This window comes from Hylobates moloch, unplaced genomic scaffold (genome assembly GCF_009828535.3).
Source record: "Hylobates moloch isolate HMO894 unplaced genomic scaffold, HMol_V3 SCAFFOLD_11, whole genome shotgun sequence".
Lineage (NCBI taxonomy): Eukaryota > Metazoa > Chordata > Mammalia > Primates > Hylobatidae > Hylobates > Hylobates moloch.
This window is the reverse complement of record NW_026652286.1, coordinates 31,462,208-31,479,759: the sequence shown is the minus strand read 5'-3', so window position 1 is coordinate 31,479,759 and position 17,552 is coordinate 31,462,208. Positions and strand designations below refer to the sequence as shown.

At 36.6% G+C, this 17,552-nt stretch overlaps 1 protein-coding gene across 1 annotated transcript in view; it reads right to left on the bottom strand.

Moving 5' to 3' along the window:
* Positions 1-1,068: 1,068 nt before the first annotated feature.
* The window catches only part of LOC116477246 (transcription factor SOX-6-like), a 538,874-nt gene continuing 522,390 nt past the window's right edge, over positions 1,069-17,552 (bottom strand). Inside the window, exons 6-8 of the mRNA XM_032167961.2 lie at positions 4,525-4,697; positions 1,629-1,697; positions 1,069-1,158 (exon numbers count right to left, since the gene is read on the bottom strand). Of these exons, the coding sequence (XP_032023852.2) occupies positions 1,069-1,158; positions 1,629-1,697; positions 4,525-4,697 (332 nt within the window). The remainder of the gene's footprint in view (positions 1,159-1,628; positions 1,698-4,524; positions 4,698-17,552) is intronic.

Here is a 17,552-nt window from a genome sequence, read left to right as displayed (position 1 = left end):
TAAGTTATAAAGCAGTAGTAAAAACAATAATTAACTGATACAAGAACACCTCAGGGAACTTCTTCCATTCCTGATTTACAAATAGGAAAAACAGAGAGAACTAAATGATCATGTTATTTAACACCTACTGAGTTCTTACAGAGGGATCTACAGAAAAATGTAGGAAGCCACAGGCTAAAAATCTTGACCTGAGCAGTAGGAGCTACATTGAAAATTCTAATAAGGGCAGAACAAGGGAACACCTTGACAGTTATTTAATTAAGGGTCTCAGCATGAGTCATAAAAGAGATATCAGGATGAGAAATTATTCCAAGATTTAATTGTAAAGGCTGACTGTCAAAAATGCCAGACATTCCAACTCATCTATATTTGGACTTTTTATTTTGCAACATATGTACTTGAATATGGAATACTGAATACAACAAAAACCAACAAAAAAGTTGGCAAGATCTCCTACTGAAAATAGCTGGACAAAATGCCAATTAGGTAAAGGGACTGCTTCAGATACCAAATTAGTACTTTAAGTGCAGTAACTACCTGGAACACTGAGTATGATTAACAAAATGAAGCAAGGATCGAAGGTAAAATCCTTGTTATTCGTCAATGAGGTAGAATATTGCAGTAAACTATGACATCGTGCTACTGATATTTTTTAAAAAATACAAAAGGGCATGATATTAACTTCAAGAAAAGTAATAATATAATTCAGAATACACTGACCCAGCTAGTTTGAATCATAGATCCCAGCAGGTTCTCCAATAATCAAGGGAAACAAGAGTCTATAGTAGGATAGGGATAACTCTGTGATCAGTATTTCTGAGGATTAATCACTAGACAGCCAGTTCCTTATTCTAGGGCTTTCTAGAAGTCACACACCTATATTCCTATTTGGAAAGGGAGACCATTTTCCTTGCCTATCTCAAATAGCTGTTCATTGAGTTAACCATCAAGTATCTAAAAGAATGACAGAAATCAGACCATCACCTTTCCTCCCCAGATCATTGTAATTATGATCTATATATTTTTACATTGCCATAAGAAAAAGGGATTTTCTACACCATGTCATAATTATTCAGGAACAAGTTTTTCTTCCTTTTTAGACTGTAAGCTCCTTGAAGACAAACTATCACTCATTAATCTTTCTATTCCCTTTAGCATCTAGAAGGAACACAGTTAACATTTGTTAAGGAACAAATTATTAACAGCCTTTTTCCAGATTTTTCTCGTAATTGGTCCAATTAGTCCTAACAAGTAAATTAAAAGTAAGTTCTCTCTACAGTACTATTACATGGTAAAATACAAAACAGAAAGTGGTCAGTGGCAATAAAAAATACCATCTGTATGCTACCTGGGAGACCATTAGGTTCCCAGTAGGTAGTGTTAGGCAAAAGGCAAAAAGAAAAAAGATAAGGGTTATTTTGCTTACATATTACATCAGAGAAGAATGCTTAGGCCACCATCTAGTCCATATTTCTTACATTCAATTATAGAATTGTGCACAACATCCTTGAAAACAGCCCTATTGGTGCTGTTTATAAGACAGGGGTACATCTGCAGAGTTTTAAATTCCATTTTCAAGGAGGAAAGTATCTAAGTATAATCAGACGAGAGTAATAAAATACACTGACCTGGATCTGTTGCTGCAGGAGATTAATTTTGTGCTGCTGTTGCAGAAGTTGCTGCTGTTGTCTCGCAATCTATCAGAAATAAAGTTTCATTAAGTTAAAATGAAATGCTTACACCTCTGCCATTACCTCAGGTATTTCTCCTGGTATTACAACAATGTTTTACTACACCTCTATGTGAAAGAGTTCCTATAAAATGAGAGAGGCCAAATCAGAAAGATGGATGAAAGGAAAAATTTTTAAACAAATGCCATCTCTCTGCTTTATCTGTAGGAAAACTACCCCTTCTATTATATTTGTGAGCTATTCACCTGTATCTTCACTGGTCAGCTGGAAATCATGGGATTTTAGAAATCGAATCCTTGTAGAATAGAGATAGAAAAATCTCTGGCTACATTTTTCTAAATGGCTTAATTTGTATGTAAAAAGTAAAATCTGTAAGCAAAGACAGGAAAAAATTTTCTATTACTGTTTAATATGGTCTATGTTGGCAAAACCTTTCCTGATACAAAGATTTTCAGAACTGATACATTTACAAATATTGTTAAAGGAGTGCCAAAGAACACAGCAAAAAGTAAAAAATCTTTAGCTTTTTTTGTTGATGCTGTATGTGATGTACAAAATATTTTTAAAAACAAATTAAGCTGTAATTTAACATTTATCCATTTATCCTTTTCAGGACAATGTGTTTATTTCACAGTACAGGATCTATATACAAATTTTATATTTCCTTGTTTCATCCAACAATCAAATTCAACATCTAAACACATTATCTGGTCTATAAAAAGAAATGTTAACCGTTTAATGCAAGCCCTACTGATGACTGTCTCTGGCCCTCAGGAGGTCAAATAGCTTCCTTAGGATAATAGTGTTTACTATGAAGTATCAGTCAGGCATCAGGCCGCTATTGACTCAAAAGCTGAACTGCTACAGCTTGAAGTCCAGAGAGATGATCCTTCGTGAGAACACACTCACTGCCAACCTAGGAAGCCAGAAAGAAAAGGAGCCAGAGAGCACTCAGAAGGATTTTGTTTAGTAGTGCCTTTTTGTCAAGAGTGTCTTTTCTTCCTATTTCTTCCTACTTACAAAGCCAGTATTCTAGAATGGGTTATGTTGGAAGTGAAAATGAGTGTAAATCAGTTCCAAGCTATATACTTCCCAAGCCTTTTTGATGTTTTAGCCTATGCAGAGGGTAATGCCCAAATTATATTTCATTCAGCACAAGATGACAACATAGCAGTCTGCTTCTAAATGTTGCTTTATGATTTCGGATGACAACTGGTTCCTACTGGAAGCCATGATAAAGCTGCCCCTAATGTAGACTACAGTGTGAGAAATGAGACGACTCCTTGTCAGAGCTTTATACTTAAAGTGGAAATAGTATTTAATCAGGTTGGGATGGCCCACTCTGCTTGTGGATATTCAAATCAGAAATGTACAACTCATTCTGCAGCTCTAGGTATATATGCTGGATCCTCTGAATATTTATTTCCTCTTAGCAAACCAGTGAAACGCCACTAGGCATCTAATATTGATGGTCCCTCCTAAATGATAAAGTGCTGTATAGAAATGCATCCAAAACACCACAGTGCAATTACTATCATCCACTCTAGACGTATGGGTTTGACACAGTGAAGTATGGTACATAAGCACCATGTGGCTCAAATTCTGAATTTTATTTGCCAATCGGTTGAGCTACATGCTCGCTTCATTGAGCATGACAACCTAGTTTTAAGTGTCATTTAATTTTCATTTTGAAATATAATTACAAAGTGTTCACTGTAAGATATCACTCGTCTGCAAATGTGTCAAGATTAATTTGTGCTAGCTTATTCACAAGTGTCAATAGTTAATTACTGTGTCATCTCTGGATGGCTAAATGACATTCTAACTTCTGATTTTTTACAGTGTTCCTTTATGTTATTTTCCATTAGGGGCTGAGTCCATATTCCTACATGTGGGCAAATATTCAAGCATATAAAATACCAGACATCACAACTCATTAAAATCAACAGAGCATATATTGCTCTATATACTCCTATAAAATACATTTAACTGAAAAGATAATTCCAGTAATAATGTCAGATTCCTAAAAACTGCACATTAATTTAGATCTGTCTGATCTAAAGCATCAGGGACTACTCTATAGGATCATTGTTAGATTAATGTACTCTTATGAGACAAGAAAAAACATTTGAGAAAGTGATTTATTTTTAAAAGACATTAAACTTTGCTATTTTTTCTTCATTCTCAATTCTAAGTCAATCAAGTCAAATACTTATAGGAACCATGTACTAATTTGTATTCAATGACTTACCTATGCTATAAATAGTGACCATGTGATATATCATCCAAACCAAGAAAACTTTCACAGGTAAAAGGAGGCAGGGTATTATTACTCTAGAAAACAGGCATTATATCAGGGCTATCTGGGGAAAACTGAAATGTATGGTCACCTCTTTGGACTTTAAACCTGAAGAAAATCATTGGACCAATGAGATAAAAGATTCCCAAAGTTTTTCTGGAACAGAACCCCCTTTTTCTGGATGAGGAAAATAAGGCCCAGAGAAAAGTCACTTACTCATAGTGAAGCTACAGAGGGATTATATGTGATGTCTATATGAATAAGCATCCCCAAATCATTAATCAAATCCAAACCTGAAACAATGTATCATTTTAGTTATGCCCAGTTGCTATGATGCCTTTTTTGTACACATATTCCCTCAATATTCTTGAAGAGCCTAGATTTCCAGAGGCTTTTTTTTTTCCGTGTTTTCTTATTTTTTTTTTTTTTATTTTTTTAGGAAAGCTTACAACAAATAAGCCAATCAATCTGACTACTCTCTGAGCCTGGCACATTCCACATCTCCAGTTCGTCAGCGCCTTTTGCAGGGCTCACCTGTTCTTGCTGTTGGCGAGCAAGGTCCATTTGCTGCCGTTGTTTCTCAATTTGTGAGGCTGCCAGTTTTTTCTGCTCATCATGCGCTGCCAGTAGCTGCTCCCGTAAACTGATCAGCTGGGTAATCATGGTGGAGAGCTGCCGTTCTTTTTCTGCCAGGCTCTCAGGTGTACCTAAAATGGAAGCAAGAAGAGATCTCACAAGCTTGAGAAATACCTGGACGAATAAGGGAAACGAGGGCAGAATTTAGAAAGGGACTATCCTAAGACATTTAAAGATCTGGGACAATGACTGGAGGCCATTGAGGGTGCAGGAACACCAGAGAGTAATTACAGCAGTGGAATGAATGCTAGGGTTCCTCACTGTTCCTGCCAAGAGAGAGTATTGTCACTAGTAAAATTCTCACTCACTCTCCCCTCTTGCTCTAAAAAAGGCAGACTTACCCCATTTTCTCCTTTTTGCCCCCAATCTATCTGATCAAGCTAGGAAATCCACGATATTTAATATGAAAGATCAGAAACTATAGATTATATTAATATTCTATAATCACCTCTAAGCTCAGTGACTAACAGTATCTAAGACATAGTAGGTGCTTAATAAAAGTTACTTGAGGAAGTTTCTGATCCTTGCCCTCACAAAATTTTCTATTGTACAAAGATCTGTCACTGAAGTTTAGAAGTTAGGAGTCAATCTCTTGGCCATAGAGAGAATACTACACAGAGAATTAAAACTGCCTCAGGTGACAAAAGATTGAACGTGATTTTTTTTTTTCCTGAGAAAGGATCAAGCTAAAATTCCCAAGTTCATCTGTGAAAGCAACAGTGTTGCTTGGGGGGCTCTATCACCCCTTTGTCATTTGTCATTTTTCAAAGAGAAAAAAACACATTCAAGGTTGAAAAGGTTATGCATAAGGATATGCTGTTTAATGAATATGATGTCGCTGAACACTTATGGTATGCACTAATGGTGCTGAGCAGTCTTTTTATGGGCAAATTGCACAGCTCTCCTAAGTAAAGGGTACAGAATCCTTTTGTGAATCTAAATTAGAGCATTTTACCGCAGCATAAGATAAGAATTTCAACCCACTGTATCTGAGCCACACAGATTTCATTACGAAGAAATGATCTGTGATTTGAAAGCTTTTCAGAAAAATGCCACCAGCTGTCAAAGGGGACAAAGATTGCCAATTTTTGTGTGTGCTGGAGAGACTTCCAACCTCCTTATGAAACCCCCTCATTCCTACTAAGAAAGCACCATTACAATCTGAGAAAATATTTTAATTATGAGTGGCCTTATTTTTAAAGTAGCCCAAAGGAGAAAGAGAAACTTCAGAGGATGCAGGCCAGCACTTGTTAGTATATAATTTCTGAAAGGTAGGACTGACGTCAACAGAGAAGCTACCACATTTAGGACCATCATGGGATTCTTAATGTCAACTCGGGTCCAAAAAAAAGAAAAGCTGTTAGTATCTCTTATATCCTCAGATTTACTGAGCTCAACAATGGCCTAAAATCAAAATTAAAGGAAAAATAAAGTTGTTATAAAGTGTACTCCACTGATAAGGAAACAAATACTGTATCAAGGCTAGTGGCCAGCTACTCCTTCTAGATCCTGGAATTTATTCAAAGGAAATGGGTTTTTACTTCAGCAATGGGAATTTCATCTTGGTAAAAGGAAGAATTTATTGATCCAGAACTTCCAAAATACAAAAGTACGTTCCCAAAAAGAATCATAAGATCCATAAGATCTCTTGAAAAGGACAAAAAGTTCAACGAATGTATTTGTTAATATATACAGGAATGAGAAAATACAACACAAGAATGATATTTTTTAAATTTACATATTGAATAAATTTTTAATTCAATAAACATTTTCTGAATTGCAACTACGTGTCAGGTACTATAACAAGAACTAAGGACAGCGTGGCAAGTAGAAGCAGACACAGTCCCTATTCTTAGGCATTTTGTAGTTCAAAATTTGAAGAGACAGGCTGGGCATGGTGGCTTATGCCTGTAATCCTAGCACTTTGGGAGGCCGAGGCAGGTGGCTCGCCTTAAGTCAGGAGTTCATGACCAGCCTGACCAATATGGTGAAACCCCGTCTCCACTAAAAATACAAAAATTAGCTGGGCATAGTGGTGGGTACCTGTAGTCCCAGCTACTTGGCAGGCTGAGGCAGGAGAATCGCTTGAACCCGGGAAGCAGAGGTTGCAGTGAGCCGAGGCCATGCCACTGCACTCCAGCCTGGGTGTCGGAGCGAGACTATCTCAAAAACAAACAAAAAAAAAATTGAAGAGACACCTTAATCATGTAATCAAACATGTAAATGTAAACTACAACTACATAGGAATTACAAATAAGACAAATGTTCTGTGGGAGTTTAACTAAATTTGGGTGCCCAAGTTCAGGGAGAGTAATCTGAAAAAGCAACAAATTAATAGAAGGATAAATAGGAGTTAACTAGACGAAGAGTTGGAGCATGGTTTGAAGGAGCTTTCCAGAAAACGTGAAATTGCAATGACAAAGAAACTACAACTGAAGAAAGGGTTGCAAGAGGGTGGTTGGTGGTCAAGGAACTTTTCCAAAAAAGAAAACACTATAGGCAAAGGTCGTGTGTGTGTGTACACATATGTTGGGGATGGGGGGCCGTTTGGTGTGTTCCAGAAATTGAAAGAAGTTAGTGAAACTTGAGCAAGGAAAATAAACAGGAATAGAGCATTAGATTAGACTAGAGAGCTAGTAAGAGGGCATACCATTCAGCCCCTTATAGACCATGTGTGATGATCTACATATTTATTCTAAGAATGATTCCTAATCACTATTTTAAGAAGCGAGTGATATGGTCATTTTGGTTGCAGTGTTGTGAATAGATTGCAAAGACATGAGATAAATGGGATGTATACATATTTTATTATTATATTTTGTGCAATATTCTAACATACATGTAATTGTATTGTAATACCTGTATATATGATATAAGTTAGGAGAAGGTTTATTGGATATAGTGATAGTTACTGTACTATAATTTTTTGTTAATAAAGAAGAGCTTACACAGGAAATTTTGGGCAAGGACCAATACAAGAGTTGGATCTAGTATTTAGATTCCCCAATAACTACTGGAAAATTTTCTCTTCTTCCATCTTAAGCAATCTTTCAACCATCTTCAACTTATTCCCCTTTCTCCTTTGCATAGGCACAGAGAGGCCAAATATAATACATAAATGACTTCTTAGCCTCTTCTGTTCACAGTGAAGCCAAAAGATTTATAAATGCATTAGTGCTTCCAGGGTTAATAGATATGTATAAGCATACCTGAATTTATGGAATAACACCATTTAGCTGAATCCAATTGTAAACAGTCAGTGCCATCTAAACTTTTTCTTTGGACTTAAAAGATACATGTTTAAGAAGAAAATGCAGAAAGCGATATTTTTAAAAAGAGAATTTAAACACTCATATAAGGCTGTCACTATTTTTTCCTTAAACTTGAGGAGTACATACAGTCAACCCCCGCTATCTATAGGTTGCACATCCACTGATTCAACCAACCACAGACTCAGCCAACCTCGAACTGAAAATATTTTTAAAATAATAACAACACAATAAAAAATATCACAAATAAAACAACACAATATAACAACTATTCACACAGCATTTACATTTTATTAGGTGTTATAAGTAATCCAGAGATGATATGAAGTATGTGAAAGAATGTGCATGGGTTATATGCAAATACCAGGCCATCTTACGTAAGGAACTTGAACATCCTCAGATTTTTTAATGTATATATTTTGAATAGTGGCATTAAAAATGAAGTTGAAGTGAAGCATAGTAGTGTAACAAGTCTGAAATTCCCCCTGTATTGGGGATCATATATATAGCCAAGTAGCCCTTGGGGCTCAAATTAGGGAAAAAACAATTTACACCATAAAATAGCTTATATTCAAAATGTGCAGATTAATTTGTGCGTGTGCGTGGCGGTGGGAGGGGGATGCATTTTTCTTTTCTGTACCCACTGTATTTGTTCGGGTATAATGGTTTGAAGCCAAGCATTTAAGACCTATAATGCGGATTTTCCTGTTTTAATTAACAGCATGTGTTTATGCCACTGTAATAAAAATAACATCAAGTCTAAATCACACTGACCATCCAACCTGTGAATACAAGTTTTTTTATCTTAAAAAAAATTAAACATGAAACTTTGCCATGGCAAAGGAACTACAATTGTAAGAGTTGCTGAAAGAACAGATAATGATGAGACATAAAGGAGCAACCAAAATATAGTCAAGTTTTGTTAAGGATGGCAAAAGATCTTAGAATGCTCTTATGCATTAACTCCATATAAAAAATAGTATATTGGCCAGGGACAGAGGCTCGTGCCTGTAATCCCAACACTTTGAGAGGCCAAGGTGGGGAGATCGCTTGAAGCCCAGAGTTTGAGACCTACTTGGGCAACATAGTAAGAACCTGTCTCTCCAAAATTTTTTTGTAAAAAACAAGCTGAGCATAGTAGCACACACCTGTAGTCCCAGCTACACAGGAGGCTGAGGCAGGAGGATTACTCGAGCCCAGGAGTTCAAGACTACAGTGAGCCATGATTGCGCCACTGCACTCCAGCCTGGGTGGAAGAGACTATCTCTCAAAAAGAAAGAAAAGAAAAATCATGTCCTAAATCATGTTTGGAGGTTTGAAAAAATCAACTTGGAAAAAAAGTAAAACAACTTCTGATCATCTGCCCAGGCCAGCAGAGGTCATCAGGAGCTACCTAACATCATCTGTTTCATGTCCTTCAAGCTATCTCTTAAAATGATTCTCTAAAAAGCACTGCCAGAAAATAGTCTTCTGCCCAGCTCCCACATAAAAACAGAGGTAGTTTCATAAACCACAAAAAGGGAACCAGCAAAAACACTTCTGTACACAGCTTCTCTACAAGTCAGCATGCCTTTTATCTAACATCACACACAGTGTGCGCCTGACACTCTCTACTATAAACTGTATCTATTCTCCAACTCCAAAGACAGTGCAGCAGGGCTTTTTTTTTTTCTTTTTTTTTTGTTCCATGGGGTCTTCTTTATCCCCAAACCACATCTGTCTTGAGTTTCTCTCAGATTAGTCAGGTGGATCAGTGCTCCCCAGGGCCTGCTCCAGCTGAAGTATTTTAATTTGACTAAACACCTGATTTATTTTATCTCTCCGATGAGAAAGGCAGTTTGTCTTAATAGAGCCTGTCAGCCCACAGCCCCATTCACAGCAATTTACAGGCAGCCAGGGACGCTGGAAGAGAAGAGTGCCGTGATTCTGTATTTTATCCTCCTCCAGAAAGCACCTAAAAGCAGCTATTCACTGCTACTGCATGTGGCATTTTAGAACTGAATTAGCTTTTTATTCAAGCAACTACACTTGTTGTGAATAGCTTATCTGTAAAATTGCTACATTCACTACTGATTTTATTAACCTTTGGCTCTATCACAAAATGGTCTTCAGTTAGGAAAGACCTTTAAAATTGACACATTTTTTTTCTTAGGGGCCTTTATTCCGGTGACTTCAGATTTACTGAATTTGATCCATTGAATTCTTTACCAGTTGTACTTAAAATTTTGAGTCTCAATAGGAAGTCAATAGTGCGTAAATAAGGAAACACTTTTCAAAATATAAATATGATGACAATTTCCCCATCAAAAGTTTTCAGATACCATCTTTAATTATAACAGTTTCAAAATCAGCCCTCTAGCCTTTTTTGGTCACAATCTGAAGAACTTGAAAAAAAAAATAACTGAAATGTACTATTTTTTTTATAACTTTACAAACTATTACTACCTGTCCCCAGGCCCAAAGCCACAGAGAAGATTCAAAACAGATGAGAATTTAGGTAAAATGAGATAAATAAGACAATTCTCTCATTGATATAGCATGAAAAATTAAAATAAAAAATTAAGTTTCAAATTTATTTAAAAGCCTTTTTTTACATCAGTTCACAAAAGTTAGCACAACAGTCTGCTAATGCTAATTTTGCCCTTATGAAATATATATAATCAAAATCAGTGGTGCTAGAAATAAGACTGGTCATTGGGAAGTCACTGAAGACCAGATCCGGATAAGGCAGGCAACTTGCAGAGCACTTTACTAAATGGAGATTTACCTCACCTCTTCCACAGTATTCCCATACCTAGAACTTTTACAATATAAAAATCTTAAACAGGTCGTTCATTAAATAGATATTCTCTGAAAGGGAGTCACCACTATGTGATGACAACTAAGTTTTTCTAATGAGAAAATCTAGAAACAACACAGCAATGGAGAAAGAGAAAAAGAGTTAGGAGAGGAAAAGAGAGAAAATGAGTACGATAACAGCTAAATTAAATTTTGTGCATTTCTCCACATCCTTTTTATCTCTAATAAAATGGGCTAGGCATGGTGGCTCACAATTGCAACCCTAGCAATTTGGGAGGCTAAGGTGGCAGCATCTCTTGAGACCAGGAGGTTGACGCTGCAGTGAGCTATGATTGCATCACTGCACTCCAGTCTGGGCGACAGGGTGAGAGCCTGTCTTTAAAAAAAAATAAAAATAAATGAAGGGCAATGGTGTTAAAATACCAAGCCAAATAAAATTAATAGTCAACAAATGGCATTCTCTAGAAACATGTCCCAGGGAATTTAAAATGAGATTTAAACCTAGACATTCTCCTGTATTAGATCAATGCACACATTAATAAACTTAATCGGACTTAACAATGAAATTATAAGAAACCTGGGTAACTAACAAATGTCTTTGTTCAGAGTAGTGGGTAGGGGTGGCACTGACACTGGAGTGGAGTTCTGATGAAGATACACTTTTTCACATAAATCCTAGAAAGATTAAAGCACTTAACAGTAATTCCAAAGCAACATCAATCAAGGAACTCAGCCAACAATCCAGAAAGATTGTAAATTAAGTTGAAAACAAAAGCTCTTAAGAATCAATTCCCTGGTCAGTTCTAATTTTTTTAATGGATATCGTTTTAGAAGAAAGCCAAAATAACAATGCTAGTCATAAAAGAAAGCTGCATTGCTCTTTTCTACCCACAGATAACCTGGGAAAACTGCTGCATCTTTACACTGCAGCCTCCTCATACATCTGATGGACTGTGATGTCTCCACTTCACAAGCTCAGTCCATCATTTAGCATTGGCCTTTTTGGATATAGCCTTCTTTTAAATGTCACAAAACATAGCAGCAAAAAGTCAACAAAAAATAAACAGGGTAAGCTAGAGAGACTAACAATCTATCAGAAGGTCCCCTGATAAAAGTTACTTTGTGGTGACTGCCTGAGAAAGGAACCCCTGTCCCAGCATACCAGCAGCTAATTTGAGTTCTGAATCCAATAGCAGTTTTAAAAGCTTTCCACACTAAAGGGCCCCAGTGCATCATAAAGATAAAGGATTTCAGTACAAAACCACCACAAAGACCTCTATTATCTTATCAGTCTTTGGTTACAACAGCTGAACCAATATGACTAAATTCTGAATGACTTTTTTCAAAACAGCAGAATACTGGAATTTCTTTGTTTTCTCATCAGTCAGCTATTGTCATTGCTCCCATATGCTACTGTCCATTCCTCAGTAAATAAAAAGTTTAATAAATGCAGCAATTGTGCTCCTAGGAATCACTTAGGGACCACTTCACAGGAAGTGTGCCTCATGAGTTGAGGTATAGGCTGTTTGTTAGTGTTGTTGTTGTTTTCTTTTTCACTGAATGTATGAGAATTTCCTTCTTGATATTCACATTTAAAGTGTCATTAGAATCTACAGTGTACAAACAAGGCAAAAATACCCAGGTATTTCCTAAATTAAGATCAAACTCTCCTATACCAGGCACACTCAAGTCTCCTACTTCCCCTCTTCCTGGCTGCAAAAGGAAGTCTATTCCTGGATCAACTGAGGTCTATTCATGTTGCAAATCCTAACAGCAAGAACAATCCATGGAATCCTACCATCTAGGCTCCCAATCTCACAGCTGGGCTTTTAGCCCATTGTGCTTTATAAGCCCATCCTTTTTGGATCTGGAAACGAAGGTATTCTGAAACATCTCTCCTTCAATATAAGACAGACTGTCTTTATGTTACTGTTCTCTGTGGGTGACTGCCAATCACTGGCTACATCTCCATAACCTACACATAAAAATAGTAATTTCTGGCCTTTCAGAAATATGAAATTCTTTTGTCCTTTAAAGGGAAAAAACAATTAAATCATTTGTGTCACTATCACCACCAAGTATTGCAGAATTGGCTCTTTCTCTAGAAGCTCCATGAGCGTTAGGAGAGGAAGGGAAGGAGTAAGAAAAATAGACTTTATTAACAAGGCATTTTCTTAAAAATTCTTGTTATCTTAATCCTCATCTGAAAAGTTACCTTGTTATTTTCATTTCACAGATGAAAAACTAAGCTATTGGGAGAGAAAGTAATTTGACCAAGTCATAGAGCATTTAACTGAATTTGAATTCACATCTTCTGATTTTTAATCCAAGCAAGTCTAGAGTCTAAGAAAGAGGTATCTTCCCTCATCTCACACTTAGAATACATAGTTAGGGAATTTCTAAAAGTTAGGAGCAATGTTCTGAGGTACCAAGAATCCTAATGCTATTTACAGCTAAGAGATATACAACTAAAAGGAATGAAGAAATATACAACTTCTCAGTTAAGGCTTTGTTTACAAAATAAGGCAAAAAACTTGGCTAGCAATCAGACAACCAAAGAGGTCAATAAATTGAACTTTGACATCTTGTGGATGTGAAAACAGATCTTGACATTAAGTGACATGTCTGAATTACTCTGGAAATTAGCAGCAAGCCTGGCAGACCAGATTCTCTGTATGCTTATTCCCCAACCCTTCTCTTCCCAAATAGCATATGGCTTCCTGGTTTCAGGCCCAAATACAGTGATTATGCAGACTCCGACATTCTCTGGCATTCTCCAGCATTCTCCAGCATTCCAGATACAATATTTACAACACCCATGAAAGTATGAGAAATACACTCAAATATTTGCATGAGTCCAGTGTGCTGCTGCCCCGGGTGCAGTGTATCTGTAGGCTGAGGCTGTCAGGTTCTAGCCAAGAGAAAGGTATGTGGAGAAGTCTAGGAAGTGAGTCTAGCATGATTTGAGAAACCTCCCAGACACAACTAAGGCTTGGGACAGTTGCCCATACAAACACACCACATACTGTGCCCATTTCTAGGGTGTATTTACAATTTGCCTAGAGGAAATCAAGGGAATCTCTGCTCTAGCCCACTATGCCCCTTCATACAATAATAATAGCTTAAACTTATAATACAATTGCTTTGCACTGGGAAAAGCTTTATATATTAAGTCACAACAGTCCTATGAAGTAGGTCATATTGTTACCCCCACTTTAAAGACAAGGAAACTGAAGCATGCAAAGGTAAATCAGCTTGCCCAAATCCTTAGCTATTAAATCATATATCTGAGATTCAAAATCAGCAAGTCTGGCAACAGATTCTGTCCTCCTAACCACTATGATAAATGGAGAATGGAACTCCTGAATGTCCTACTTTCTCAAAATTACTTTACCCAACAGACAACGTACCTGAGATTTTCCTTATAATCTATTTTTAAGGATGTTTTGTTTTGTTGGAATATAATATTTCCTAAATATAATGTTTACTAAAGTGAAAGCCCTTATCTAGGGAAGTATCCATGACACTCTATTTTCTTTAAAATATCCCAGCGACTAGTACAATGTCCTGTGACCTTTCAGTCCAAGTCACAAATATCCAACACAGCTTGTAGTCATCTAATTTACTCTCCTCTTCCATATTCACTGTCATACTCTTTTTTTTTTTCTTACTCTGATCTTGTTCCCTCCAAGTTCACTGGTACTCAGACTTCTACCTTGATTCCTAATTTTCATTCCACTAGACCTCTGGACCTGGACTCTCAAATGGTAGAAATTTGGCTTCCCCAACAGACTGATTTGACTGGTCCTCTGTCTTCTTCTTCTTTTTTTTTTTTTTTTTGAGATGGAGTCTCACTCTGTTGCCCAGGCTAGAGTGCAGTGGTGTGATCTCGGCTCACCACAGCCTCCACCTCCCAGGTTCAAGTGATTCTCCTGCCTCAGCCTCCCAAGTAGCTGGGACTACAGGTGCCTGCCACCACACCTGGCTAATTTTTGTATATTTAGTAGAGATGGGGTTTCACCATGTTTCACAGGCTGGTCTTGAACTCCTGACCTCAGGTGATCAGCCCGCCTTGGCCTCCCAAAGTGGTGGGATTACAGGCGGGAGCCACCACGCCCAACCTCCTCTGGCTTTTTAGTGCCCCATTTTGGCTCCTCTACGAATTCCCTATTCCAGGTCTGTCATGAAACACATCCCTGCCCCAAAATCATTTGATCAGCAAACTAGATAGTCCAGTTCAGTCATGCTTTTTCTGTGTTGTCTGTAGCTATCAGGACATCCCAGTGAATGTGGCTGTTGCAACTACTGAGACTTTAATGAAAACAGGTGCTTAAAAAAACCTTCAATTCCAATGAAACTGACCGACAAGGGAGATTATGTTTTTATATAATCATAGATAGTTCACAGTTTCCTGAATTATAGTGCTGAGTATATATGATCAGGCAACAGGCAAGTAACACAGATCCCACCTATCACAAACTCATATTGTGAGTCTATAGAGGGAAAATGGAAATGGAAATTTCATATTGATTCCAAAAATTGCTGTTTCTTTTATTGTTCTTTTATAGTTAAATATAGCTGGATAAATAGCATGTTCTTTTCATTCACAATGTTGACCTTAATAATGATTCCTGGGTAAAACAGGTGCTGCCAAATATATCTCATCAGTGTATTATGAAAATAAAACTTCTTTCAAGGTTATCTAATGTTTCCTATGTAGCATTCACAATATTCAGGGCACAGAAAATAATGGAATGTCAAAGAGAAGAAAAGACAATTAAAGACTGGGTCCAGAAATGACCAAGAGTCTCCTGTCACAGGATTATTTTGAACATGCTAAAGTAGAACATGAATAAAATTCTAAAAAGAAATTTATAAGCCTCTACTTATAAAAATTAAAAGTTAACATACATTTGTTCAACCTATAAAAAATAATTAGTCACAAATAGGATGTCCTATTCTCACACTAGGACATTCGTTACAAATTCATAGAAAAGCTTAATTCAAGATTTCTTCTTGTTGTTGTTGTTGTTGTTTTGAGATGGATTTTGCTCTTGCCCACTGGATCATGGCTTGACTTGGCTCACTGCACCTCACCTCCCGTTGGCCAGGCTGGTCTCAAACTCCTGGCCTCAGGTGATCCACCCACCTTGGCCTCCCAAAGGGCCGGCCAATTCAAGATTTTTAAAGATTTAAAATCACTTTATGCAATAATTGTAGATTACAAATTGAGTTTAAGAAGAAGCTTATAAAACTCACTTTCTAATGTAACTTTAAAATGCTCATGGTTTTTCAACTTTCAGATCAATAAAAATAAGAGTTTTTAAATTTTTTAGCTTGAAAGCAAAAACTGGATATGTAATCCTGAGACAAGAAGGAAAAAATACGTTAAAATATGAGCCTCATAAGGAATATAATACCACAATTGGTAGTACTTAAAAACAACCTCAGCAGTGGTGGACATCACTTTTTGAAGAGGCAAACATCTGAAAAGGCAATGAGATCATCGCAAAACTTGAATTTAAAGGTAATACTTTAAAAGATCATTGCTTGTAAAAAAATTATTATAGCATCAATGGTCCTAGAAGGATTGTAGAGGCAGCAAACACAGATCTCAAGGATATTTTCCCTACTACACTCTCTTTGCTCCCTACCCAAGTTCAAAGCCTTTGCTGTGAATTAGGTAAGAATCTACTCTAGTGCTACTCATAATTCTACAGAGAAAACTGGTGGAGAGGAAGAACAAATGATAGGCCACAACATATACTTCCTACGTGTCAGCTCCTTAAGGGGAGGATCTGTGCCACATGCATCTCTGTGACAAGGCACAAACATGACTACAGTGTCTACTATTGATTTTGTGCTCAGTAAATTTGAAAGGAACTAATAACCAACTCTAAATAATTAGTTCTCAGAATAGTTGGTGATAGGCAGCCAAAGAAATTAACAAACCAGAAAGAATTGCTTTGAACTACAGGAGTACCTGAGCCATATTGAGTTAATTCTAGTTTGGTAACCATTGTAACTAACTGAACTCACCAGCCATACCCACTGTTGCACAAGTGGTAGAAAATCAGATCTAAGAGAAGACAAGAGATAAAGAATTTGAACTAAAGAAACATTCAATAAACACTTTTTTTTTTTAGCACAAATGATCGTCCAAATACTTTCTATGTGCTAGGATTAGCATTTCGCATTTTTTCTCTACTGCAACAAACTTGGGAAAATGATGCTGAGGAAGGTTAAAAATATGTCCAAGATCACACAGCTTGTTAGCTTGTAATCAATAGAGCCATGATTCCTAAGCCAGTTGGTCTGAATACCCAACCCCAGCCTCTTTTCAGTAAACTATAAATGTTTTTGGAAAAAAGAGAAATAAAAAAAAAGTTAACTAGTTTAAGATAATGACTTCACATAGCCTTCAAGACTTCTTCGTGCATTTTAAAACATTAAAATACGTTGTTGGGAGATACAGTGATATTAAAAGGCACACTAATTTATATTTAGGATAATTACAATTTAATGTTATTTAAGGTCTGTGAACAGTAAAAGAAGTCTGATGGCTCAGGGAACTAAGTCTCCATCAACAGATTTGAAAATTCTCTATTCAGAAAATATTACATCTAGAAATTCAATTTTTAATTGTATGAAAAATGCAAACAGTTCTAGTAACACAAACTATAATTTAGAAGGCAGAATCAACTAGAGGACCAAATAAATTATACAAACTAAGCAATTTTACAGGAAAAATTTCACAAGAATTTATATTATTATATTAACTCTTTCTAACATCACCTTCTTCCAATAAAATTAAATTATATGTCAATACGCTGGTATCAGAAAACAGCTTCTAATTCT